Here is a 12,143-nt window from a genome sequence, read left to right as displayed (position 1 = left end):
ACTGCACAGCATTTTATAGAGTTAACCGAAGAGCAGGGGGTCTGGCTTAGCTCTGTCCAAAGTCACTTGATTCACTTCATATACATTTGTAGTTATGCTGGTGTTACTCTTGGCAAGCAGTGCTTTCCTTGATTTTGTTGACAGTGTGGTTGCCAGGTTGGTTACTATGCCTGCACACAGACTTTAATAATTTACACTGTGTTCACATCTTGATTGCTAAGCAGTGATATTAATTCTTGCCGTGTGATATTTCCTTTATTCTGTTTATAAAGTCCTGTAAAGAATTTATCACCACCGCCAAAGCGGTTATGTTTTTAGGTAGTTTTTGTTTTGGGTACTTGTGTATCATCATCCTGTCTGAATTAATTTTAAATGAAAAGTTTTAAATTAATTATAAGATAAAATGTTTTAGAGATATAGAGTGGGGTCATGTTAACAGTCTATTAAAATCTGGCTTATATTTGGCTTCACAAATTGATAATTTAGCATACTTGAAAGAAGTTTTGCCTTCACCCTCTACATCTTCCTGAGTGCCTCTCTCAGCCTTTGGTATTTCTTGAGGTTCTCGTACTCCTTCTTCCTGATATATCAACATCTATCACTGTGGCCATCGTCCACTGTTTGTCCACCACCACTATATTGGAGGTTAACCAGTCACCAGTTTGTCCATCAGTGTCTGGAAGTCCCACAGAATTTTAGCTCCATCATTCTCAACCATCCTGGGGGGATTGTGTTCTATTTTGACCTCGGGAGTTCCAGGCCATACTCGACAGAGATGTTCTTGTATATTATGCTGGCCACTTGGTTATGGCGTTCCATGTATGCCCTGCCTGGTAGCATGTTGCACCCTGCTGTTATGTGCTGGATTGACTCCAGGGCATCTTTACACAGCCTGCACCTGGGGTCTCGCCTGGTGTGATAGACCGCAGCAAATATTTTCTGGCACAACTTCACCTACTTCCGAGGTGCATGGAGACGATGAGAAACTCACAATGCAGGGGCTCCAGCAACACTTAAAAGTAAAGAGGAACAACTTTATTAACTGACCAACGCGTTTCAGCTTGTGGCCTTTGTCAGGGTCATCATCTGGTGTGGTAGACCCCAGCCTCTAAGATAAGATAAGATAAAATCTTTTTGTCTTTTGCCCTTCTCCCCCGTCCCTCTTCTCAGCTGTTTCTCTTTCCCTCTTTCTTTCTCCCCTTCTTTCCCCCAGTCAAGTCTGTCCCATATTCAGTAAGTGAAAATAAAATAAACAATAAAAGGTGAATCAAATGGACCATTACGGCAAGGCTGGGATGGTCAATTTGGTAAAGTAAATCCGTTGGGCATCTTTCTTTGCCTTTAGACAACAATTCTGATGCAAAAGAGCCAAACGGGACAGGCAAAAAGAAGAAGAAAAAAAAAAAGATAAGATAAAATCACCTTTATTAGTCCCACAGTCCCACGTGTAAAAGTTATATAGCAAAGATTAGAATACAATACGAATAATATACTGTACACAACTGTACAGAATAGAATAGAATAAAATAAAATACTATATACAGTAGAATAAAATAGAATAAAATATACAATAGGATAAAAATAGAATAGAAATCCTATATACAACTGAGTAAAAATACAACTTTGTCAGAAAGGAGTAGTGCACTTAGTCTTATTGCACATGTGTGGGTTTGTGTGTGTGTTTGAACAGCCGCAAAAGTCTTTGTTGTGGAGTCTGACAGCACCGGGGAGGAAAGACCTGCGAAATCTCTCCATCCCACACCGTGGGCGCTGCTGCAGCCACTGAAGGAGCTGCTCAGTGCTGTCAGAGTCTCCTGCATGGGGTGGGAGATGTTGTCCAACAGGGATGACAGCTTAGCCGCCATCCTCCTGTCACTCACCACCTCCACTGGGTCCAGGGGGCATCCTAGAACAGAGCTGGCTTCTGATCAGCCTGTTCAGTCTCTTCCTATCCCCGGCAGAGATGTTGCCGCCCCAGCAGACCACACCATAGAAGATGGCTGAGGCCACCACAGAGTCATAGAAGGTCTTCAGGAGTGGGCCCTTCACTCCAAAAGACCTGAGTCTCCACAGCAGGTACAGCCTGCTCTGTCCTTTCCTGTAGTCTGAATTATGAGTCCAGTCCAGTTTGTTGTTCAGATGAACACCAAGGTACCTGTAGCTGTCTACAGCCTCAATGTCCATACCCTGGATGTTCAGTGGTTGCAGTGGAGATTGTTTGTGCCTGCGGAAGTCTACCACCAGCTCCTTGGTTTTATTAGTGTTGATCTGGAGGTAGTTCTGCTGGCACCAGTCCACAAAGTCTTGGGTCAGTCCTCTGTACTCCTTGTCGTCCCCATCAGTGATGAGGCCGACTATTGCAGAGTCATCAGAGAACTTCTGCAGGAAGCACTGGGTGGAATTGTGGGAGAAGTCTGCAGTGTAGATGGTGAAGAGGAACGGAGCCAGAACCGTTCCCTGTGGGGCCCCCGTACTGCAGACGACCCTGTCCGACACACAGCCCTGAGTCCTCACATACTGTGGTCGGTCGGTGAGGTAGTCCAGGATCCAGGTAGTGAGGTGATGGTCCACTCTGTGGATCTTGTGCTCAGAGCTTTTTAAAAAAATTTAAAAGGAAAACTAAATACAAAACACAAGAGACAGGACACTACCAAAATAATAATAATAATGAATAAGAAATATATAAATAAATAAGAAATAAAACAGGTAAACCTAAAGTACCTGACACAGACATGGAGACACAGGGAACATAGGGGAGGCAGGTATTTTGTCTTGTAAAGAGCTATATGTTTAGTATATCTGGCTAATCATTAGTGCCTCTGTGCATAGCCAGGCATTTTATGTATCTGTGCTCTTGATTTGCCCACAGCTCAGACCGATGACAATGAAATTGCTTTACTTTTGCAGCAAAAGAGTTTCGCTTGAATCGCTCTGAATCATCTCTATGCTTTCTACCTGCTAATTTTATGAACACACACACACACACACACATACACACACACACACTCATGAAATTGAATTTTCCAATTAAATATATTAAAATAGCAGCGATGAATGTTTTTTAACCCCGTGAACCAAAGCTGAAAGTCCTGACTGTAAGTCACAGGACTGCAAACTGAATATATTAAACAGCAAAAATAACAGAAATATTTTGTGTCCTAAAAATATGACCCTGACTCAATGTTTGCTGTATTACAGTAGATGCATGATTACAAACAGCAATGCAGAGTGATCAGGCAGTTATCATTTCTATGAATATTGACAGATGATGAGATAAACATGATTTCCTCATTCCTCCCGTCATGGCCCTCTGTGTCATTTCCAGAGCAGAGCCGTGTGCTCTGACACGCAACGTGAACAGAGAGGCTTTGCTTTTTGAAAAGCGCATGAAATAAGAATAGGAGAGGTTTTTAATCATTGATTAGCTTTGACTGACTCAGAGCAGGCAGGCTCGTTGATAGTTTCTTCGACTTCGGGATTCCCTGAGGAATGTAGCACAAATGAGAGGACTGTTGATGGTACGAGCCAATGCACTCGAAGGTGTTTGGGGACAAAGTCACCGTTCCTCTGCAGACCATACACTACATTCACTTATCTGCCTTATGTTAATATCTGTGTGTGTGTGTGTGTGTGTGTGTGTGTGTGTGTGTGTGCATAGGTCCCGAAACTCATGTTTACACCATGAGACTTACATTTTTCATCTGTGTGGTTGACCCAGGCAGGATTATTCAATGACAAATGTATCTGTGTGAATACATTTTGAAAAGTGATAAAGTGACTGTCCCAAGTCTGACAACAATAGGATTTATTCTCTGTTTGGCCCATAGAAGTCTAAAAGAAGGACACATTTAGTGCTAAATAACAGAATTATTATTATTACCACCAAAACTGAACCATAAGCCTCTTGAATGGTTTGTATTACACACATCTGTAATATTAGTCTGATAATCTGAGATAGATGCTCAAAAAGACACCATCAGCAAAGAGTAAAGAGTCCAGTTTAAATAAATGGAAAATGGACTGTCCTTAAATTGTGCTTTTCTACTCTACTGGAGCATTGCATGTATGTGTTCTAACTGTCCTGTTGGTATTTAATTGTATTTTACAGAAAACAAACCCCGCCTTATTAAAATGACTGAGTACAACTTCTTAAAAATCCATATGTACAGAATAAGCTCCTCTAAGGATATTTTCTTTAAAAGTTCAAAAGTGATTGTTTCTCTCTGACTGATAATTCTGGTAAAAGCCAGTAAGTTCTCAGGAAATATAGCAGTATTTTTGACAACCAGGATACTATAAATGTGACTCCCTGTTCGTTCTTATGAAACTTTCATGAGCTTCTTTTGGCTTCTGCATTTTGAGGGCACAGAGCGTGCACATGAGATTTCCTCTGTCTAAGCGAATGGCTTCCTTTTAGCTCCCTGAATACATGTATATAAACTGAATAAGATAAATTAATCATACAGATTTGTCAGACTTGCTTAATTATAGCAGACCTAACAGGTCAAACTCTGATAAGAAAGACAGTCATTAAATGGTTGGTGACACGAAGTGAATTCATTATTTTACAGCAGCACCTTTTTTTAATCATATTCTTTGGGACGTACAGTTAAAGAATGTGATGATATATAACCTTACACTGTATGTCCTGAAAAGCAGGAAGGGCTACTTTTGTTAAAAGTTAAGCCTTTTTCTGCATTTATTTACAGGTCAAATGCACTTTTGTGCCATGCAGAGGTTGTGCAGTTTTTAAAAATCTCATTAAAATGTTCTTGCAACCACAGAGCCACAAAGAGAAAACTACGAAATGCTGAAGTTATTTAGTTACCCTTATTAGTGTTTATTTTAAATGCAGAAGTCAGCTTAAAAATGAGCCTCTAGTTTCATTCAGGTAATACTTAATTCAGAAGTGCAACTACAAAAATCAATTAAAAAAGAAAATGAGTATACATACAGTACTTATCAAAGGCCTTAGGATCTGAAAATAAAGGAAGGATACTTTCAAACCTCATGCAGTGAGATTTGTTTTTCAATTAAGTTAACCCACTGCGAAGAGAAAAATATTTACATTTAACTGTAATTGTTGTGAGCACAAATTGCCTTTACAGCAGCACCAGTTCCTTAGTTTTTAAGGTACTTGGCAGGTGGGATGGTGTAAGTATTTTACAGAACTCACTGTCTTGTCTCTATTCATGTAGCTGTTTAGACCATGTCATCTGTTGCACGACTCCTTATTCTTGTGTCTTGAAGTTAGTTATTTATGACTCCGACTGCACGCTAGGGCTTGTTGTATCAAGCCACAGAATACATTTGGGGCTGATTGTTAGATGAAAAAGGTATCGAAGAACTGTATACAATCACAAAATCACAAAATGCAATCACAACGGTGTGGTGTAGTAAGTCATGAGATTCAGTCGTGAGCTGAGTATGGACAGCTGTGTGCAGTACTTCTTAGATTAGACTTTAGTGAAAGCAGGTAATATATGGACCCGTAACTGTCTGTGGTGGCCCACAATTCCTTCTGTATCCTTGTACATTTTCTTTGGCTCAGAGCAGTATTAGGAGTAGTTGTACTAAGCCTGATCACTGCATACAGTAAAGACAATGAGACAGTTATGACAGAAGTTTGAATAAACAAGATGTATTTTGCACTTTAGTAAGGAAATTCCAAGTTTAAAAAAATAGTTAATATTAGAAAATAGTCTCATTATGACATTAGAAAGAAGACTTTCTCTTGTGGAGCTCGCTAAAATCTCTTTGGGGGGCATCGGTAAGTTTTTCTTTATATCAAACTCTGTATTGTTTTAGCTGGACAAAGTCATGTTTGTAAGAAAACCTTTTGTATCTGTGTTCAACCAAAGGATGAACCACATTTATATGAAAGGATCATAAAAATCATACAACCTTTGAACTTCAGTTTTCATTTTCAGTATATTTACAGACTTTTACAGACACTGAATGTGTATTTTGTTAAATATTGGCAAAATATGATAGTGTGGTTTGGAGCTTAGATTCTGTCAAACCTTTTTAAGACACCCACAGCTGGGAGCTCCCTGTCAATCAGCAGGGAAAATCATATGCTGATTATACCTGTGCCTTAGTGCAGATATTTTAATACAGCCTCAACTTTAGGCTTGATTTATCCATCCATCCACCTGTCCATCAGTTTTCTGCTGCATATCTAGATGTGGGCTGTGGAGGAAGCAATGTAAGTAGAGAAGCCCACTGCTTATTATTACTGCTACCTTAATGATAATGTAAATGTGGTTCATGCAGCTGTCAGGTAATTGCTGCTAATTAAACAGCACCAACCAGTTTAATGCTGAAAAGCTGTTGAAACTGGAGCTTTAGTGAAATCTCAAAATTCTCATGTGCTTGTAAGGGCTGTGTGCCGGTCTGTTACTGTTGCAGACGACTCTCTAAACCACTGCTAATTTTGTTGGTATTAATTCTTATGTGAGTATCTCATGTAGTAGCTCATGGTTAAAAATATCTTAAAAATAGAAAAAAATCCCAGATTTTTGCATATCCCTGTGTTGTGTCTCTACATCCTGGAATCAGCAAATTTTTTGATGTTTTGAAATTTATTTCAAAACATCAAAGAATGATATTGAAACATTTTTTTTAACCTATTTGACCTTTTAACCTCTTTCAGGTGTTTGGGAGTATATCCAGGAGGCGCGAGACCTGGTGTGTGACCTGGAAAGTCGGCTCCAGAGGGCCAAAGACAACGTAGAGGAGATTCTGAGCTGCATGAGGTCCTGGTCCACCCCCATATTTGACAGGAAGGAGGGGAAAAAAGACGCTCTGCTCAGTTTGGAGGACAGGACTGAGAGGCTCGACAGATTTTACAGTCTGATTCGGTCTTCCGGGGAAAAAATCCACTTCCTAGTTAAGGTGCTTTGCTCATTGTTATGTGAAATGTCAGATGGGCTTTAAGTTTCACTCACATTTCATCATTTTAAGCAGTTATAATGGAGTCAGCAATTTCGGATTTGAACTTCATTTCTGCAGGACTTTTCAAATGCAGTAAAGATGGTGATTCATTATGAGTGTCACACTCTGTTATGTCTCTTAGTGCAATCGGGCGCTGTTAAAGGCTGAGCCGTCCTCTGAGGAGTGGAAGGCCTATGTGGAGTACATTGATGACACGATCATAGATGGCTTCTTCAACAGCATTGAGTGCTCTCTCAGGTTTTTCCTCGATAACACTGGTATGATTTTCATGAACAAATAATACTCTAAATAAGGAAGAAAACATAAAATAAGTACTTATTTACTGTTTGTTGTGCCTCAGTCATGTTGATGGTGTTACTACTTGCTGTCTCAAAGCCAGAATGTTGCTGGCAATCCTGAAATTAATATGAAAAAAATGCAGCGCTTCTCAGTACTCTGATCCAACAGCACCCTTCAGCCAGCACTGAATTGGACAGCTTCTTAGCAACACGTCCTCGGGGTTTTTGATGTCAATTGGGTGTCCGCCTCTATTGGCTGTGGACATAAAATAATTCTGGACTTGTTAGCTGGCATGAGTTTTGTCAGCCAGTTTAGATGGACTGGGATGTGGTTCAATATGTGATGGATTGCTGCCAGAATGCTACTGTGACCAAACCTTCTACTCCTTGTTCCGCTTCTTCGTCTTTTCCTTTCCCTCTCCTTGTTTGGCTTCAAAAACTCTTAAACTCTTTAATAAATGATGTGACCCAGGGGTAGCTACGATAACAGTAGGTCCAGCATCTAAAAGCTCTGGAATTTAGCTGTTCTTTCCTTAATGCAGTGTCTTGTTTAATGTAAGAACCACAAGTGTCCATTAAAATAAAAGGAAAAGCAGAGCGAGAGTTTTAAAGCAGCGCTAATCCCAAATTTTACATCATAAGCTGATCAAATGAAAAGCTTATAGTGACAAATTCACATGGAAATATCAGTGATGAGGGGGCAGTTGAGGAGGCTCAGTCCTTTCAACTTGATTAGGTCCTTTTAAAATTAAGCACTGAATTAGAACGCTAATAAGAACCCAGTGTCAAATCTCATTCACTTAAATATGAACATCAACATGTATCAGGAGCGAATGGTAGTTGTTGATTCTGATTTTCTGTTTTCATTATATTGTAATTAATTACAAATAAACTGAACTTTAGAAAAAAGCTAAACCACAAAACTAAACTGATATTATAATATATGTTGAATGTCCTTAGTCTAAAAAGGCAGTGCATGTGTTTATTGAGTATGTCCATGTAACCGCCAAATGTTGCTTAACAACAACATTTGAACGAGTTATTGTATTATTATTGTTCTGGATTTCTGAGACTTATAATCTGAAAAATACCACACAACACTAAATACATCTAAACATTTCATTCTGGATCCAGTCTTGAAACTGGAATCAGTTCTGAGTAGTTACTACTGAAAGAATGAGGTCACGGACACAAGCATCAGAAATGAGCTTCCTCGAAGCCGGTGGCCCTTAGCGATAGCATGAAGGACTCTGAATAGAGCTGCGTAATAGAGTCTGTGCTTAGACTGCTACCCTTGTGACCTGGACATGGATAAGTAGCAAAAAAGGCTGGCAGGCATATTTCAAAATATCAAAGCTCTTTGAATGTCGAAACATTTTGAATGATTATATAGGTTTACTGCTTAGAACCAGTAGACTTAAGGAATAGTTGTACACAAAGTACACGTGACAGATGTGTATAGAGGTTGTGGCAAATGTTATGTGGCGCGCAACATCATCTGTGAAGAGTTCAGTACTCCTGTTATCTGGTGAATACCAGGTCACACGTTGGGATGTTGAGCCCTCATGCCAACATCATGGACTCAGTTTCTGACACTTTGGTCTGAAACGTGCAAATGAGGAGCCCGTTATAAGTTTTGCAAGGCTCTGCCAGTGCGCCTCCTGTTCATCCTTGCACAAGGAAGCACATGCTGGCACTGCTGCTAGGTTGATGCCCATGTTCTGAGATCTTCTCCACACTGTTGAGACTGTGCTGGGAGACACACCAATCCTTCTTGCATAAGCATTCATGGATGTGTTATACTGTGATGGTCAAGTGTTCGGTTCTTCCATTAATATACAGTAAACTTATTTTAAACCTAAGCTTGAATAAATAGTAATAAGGAATAAGCCGGTTAGGTTAATTCTCATTTAGGTTTCAGTTTTTTATTTGACCAAAGAACAGAAGTCACATTTAAACCTTGGAGGAAGTTTTATATGGTAGGTAATGTTCACAGTGCAGTCTCTTTTATAATTCCATAATAAACTGAAACACAAACATACAAAGTGCAAAACACAAACAATAAATCAAAAGCAATTCAAATGAAAAAGTAAAAACATCCTTAAAAACATCCAACTGGATTATAAAATTAGAGGCCACAAAAATGTAAAAGTATTCATATAAAGGATAATGTTAATTTTATATTATTTGATTTAAAAGATTGGGCCAACTCTGATTTTCAAAGGTTGAGTATTTATTAGAATAGAATAGAATAGAATTCAACTTTATTGTCATTGCACATGCACAGGTACAGGGCAACGAAATGCAGTTTGCATCCATCTAGAAGTGCTTTAGCTCTTAACTCAAACGGCAAGAAAAAAACAGCCTGAAAAATCCACGAGAGCCCAATCTGCTAGGAGGCACGACCACATACAGAGTCATGAAGTGTGTGATATGTTTTGGAATAATTCCAAACAGGGGAAGTGTTAAATGTATCTGTAAAAACCTTACAAGGAGCCAATAAATGGATCAACACGGAGCTTTTATAATAACATCTCAAGTGGCAGTGTTCTGCACCAGGTAGAGCTATAAAACTGTGCTCACAAGTAGCATCTTAACACTTATTCAAATCATAAAATGTCTGTTGCATTTCCTTTCACTTCAGACCAAAGAGCTGTCATTGCCCCCCTGTTTGAGGCTCAGCTGGATCTGAGGGTTCCTGACATGGTGTTCACTCCCTCTCTGGAGGTTGGGACTAGAGAAAGTTTGTTTGAGCTGGTGGAAGGCCTCATCAATGATGTGTTTGGAATTTCTTCACTGGTGCCACGCCTCGCCCAGCATAGCCCCTTTCCAAACTACCAGGTACAACTAGTTTCATGCAACTCCAACACATGTAGCTGGTCACATTAAGATTTAATCTGGACATTTTTCACTCAGGCTGACATGGAGGACATGGCTGACCTGGCAGACATGCGTAATCTCATCATGGAGCGGATCCAGGCGGCCATGGCAACGTGCTGCGAGTTTCGCAACTCTCTGGAGCGTTACAGCTACCTGTATGTGGAAGACAGGAAGGAGTTCATGCGTCAGTTCCTTTTGTACGGCCAGATTCTCACCAACCAGGAGATGGAGATTTATCCTGACAATAGTGTCTCTGAGAGTCCACCAAGTCTGGGAAGCTTTAGAGAGCAGGTTAACAGGTAGGCATTACTCAAGAGGAAAGTGGTGTATGTTGAATTTTCATCTGAGGACATTTTTAAGTCATATCTTAAAGCAATTCATCTAAAATTTGGATTAAGGTTTTGTTTTCAGTTGAGCATAAACGTAATAGCTTGTTTTTGCTAAACTGCCATCGGTTTGTCTTTGTCCTGTAGTTATGAGAAGATATATGAAGAGGTGCAGGCTCTGGAGCCGGTGCATGTGTTCCACAGGTGGATGAGGGTGGATGGCCGTAGCATGAAGAGTGCTTTGCTCAACATAATCAAAAAGTGGAGCTACATGTTCAAACAGCACCTCGTTGACCTTGTTACCAACAGGTATGGCACCCAAACAACGAAAAAAAGTTACAATTTTAGCTTCCATCCATTCTCTTCCACTTATCCTTATCAGGGGAAGCCTGGAGACTATCCCAGCTACCGTAGGGTGAGAGGCAGGGTACACCCTGCACAGGTGACTAGTGTTTCACATGGCTAACACAGAGAGACAGATAGCCAGTGCCACTAACTGTATGTCTGGACTGTGGGTGGAAGCTGGAGTACCCGGAGAGAACCCACACAAACACAAGGAGAACATGAAAACTCCTCAAAACTAGGCCCCATGTGGTGAAGTCGAACCCAGGACCTTCTTGCTGTGAGGCAACAGTGCAAACAACAGCGCCACCGTGCTCCCAAATGAGCATTTTCAATAAATATGATAAAATGCAACTGTGTCCAATCCAGGTAGACAGGCTAATATTACAGGACTTGTTTTACTAGCTTATGGCTCAAGATAAGATAGATATTAGTGTAAATTAAAATAGAAATGCTGATGTTTGAAACTGGTGGCTCATTAAAATCCTGTTCCCCTGTCCTGTCTCCAGTCTGTTAGACTTGGAGAAGTTTATCACAGTGGTTCAGGCTGGGTTGAGCCAGCAGGTGGAGGAGGGTGATTACGATGGCCTGGTGGAGGTCATGGGTAACCTACTGGCTGTTAAGGAAAGACAAAATACTACAGACACCATGTTTGAGCCTCTGCAGCAAACCATCGCTCTTCTGAAGGAGTATGAGCAGGAGCTGCCCGATGTGGTTTACAAACAGTTAGAGGTAAGGAGCGATGTTCAGTCATCTCCTATTATTTTCAAGCCCAGATTGTTTAGTCTGTTTCTTCCAACTGAGACAGAGCAATTTTTCTTCCTTTTTCTTTGCTTTTTTAAATCTCTGTTTCATGCACTTCCTCCTGGCAATCCATCATCTGTCAATCCTGCCCTCCTCGCTTTTCTCCCCCTCTCTGTATCTATCTCTGCATCTGTCTGTCTGTCTGCAGGAGCTGCCAGACAAGTGGGACAATGTGAAAAAGCAGGCAGTGTTGGTCAAGCAGCAGGTGGCACCACTGCAGGCTGTCGAGGTGTCCGGTCTTCGTCGAAAGTGTGCTGCTTTTGATGTTGAGCAACACACATTCAGGGAGCACTTTCGCAAAAGCAAGCTCTTCAGGTAGAGAATCTCTGCTGTGTATAACATGGTGATTAGAAATAATGTGTCTAATCACACATGAAGAAATGTCAAAGTGTTTCGCATGCTTAAAACTTACTTGAAAGAGAAAGATTGAGCTTAGCAATTTCACAAAAAACAAAACCAAAAAACGTTGAAATTATATTTGTATTCTGATGTAGCTTGCTTTAGCAGCAAACAAAGTGTTACAATTTTATGTACGCTAGAGCTTGGACATTTTTCT

At 40.4% G+C, this 12,143-nt stretch overlaps 1 protein-coding gene across 1 annotated transcript in view; it reads left to right on the top strand.

Moving 5' to 3' along the window:
• The window catches only part of dnah9 (dynein, axonemal, heavy chain 9), a 180,366-nt gene that overhangs the window by 17,922 nt on the left and 150,301 nt on the right, over positions 1 to 12,143 (top strand). Inside the window, exons 15-21 of the mRNA XM_085283675.1 lie at positions 6,656 to 6,897; positions 7,079 to 7,214; positions 9,880 to 10,076; positions 10,152 to 10,414; positions 10,589 to 10,750; positions 11,293 to 11,515; positions 11,736 to 11,902. Of these exons, the coding sequence (XP_085139801.1) occupies positions 6,656 to 6,897; positions 7,079 to 7,214; positions 9,880 to 10,076; positions 10,152 to 10,414; positions 10,589 to 10,750; positions 11,293 to 11,515; positions 11,736 to 11,902 (1,390 nt within the window). The remainder of the gene's footprint in view (positions 1 to 6,655; positions 6,898 to 7,078; positions 7,215 to 9,879; positions 10,077 to 10,151; positions 10,415 to 10,588; positions 10,751 to 11,292; positions 11,516 to 11,735; positions 11,903 to 12,143) is intronic.

This window comes from Mchenga conophoros, linkage group LG8 (assembly GCF_057382185.1).
Source record: "Mchenga conophoros isolate Kocher_MC1m ecotype Shallow Benthic linkage group LG8, M_conophoros_male_GT1.1, whole genome shotgun sequence".
NCBI classification, from domain to species: domain Eukaryota; kingdom Metazoa; phylum Chordata; class Actinopteri; order Cichliformes; family Cichlidae; genus Mchenga; species Mchenga conophoros.
Note: the sequence above shows the minus strand (reverse complement) of the source record. Positions and strands in the feature narration are given on the sequence as shown.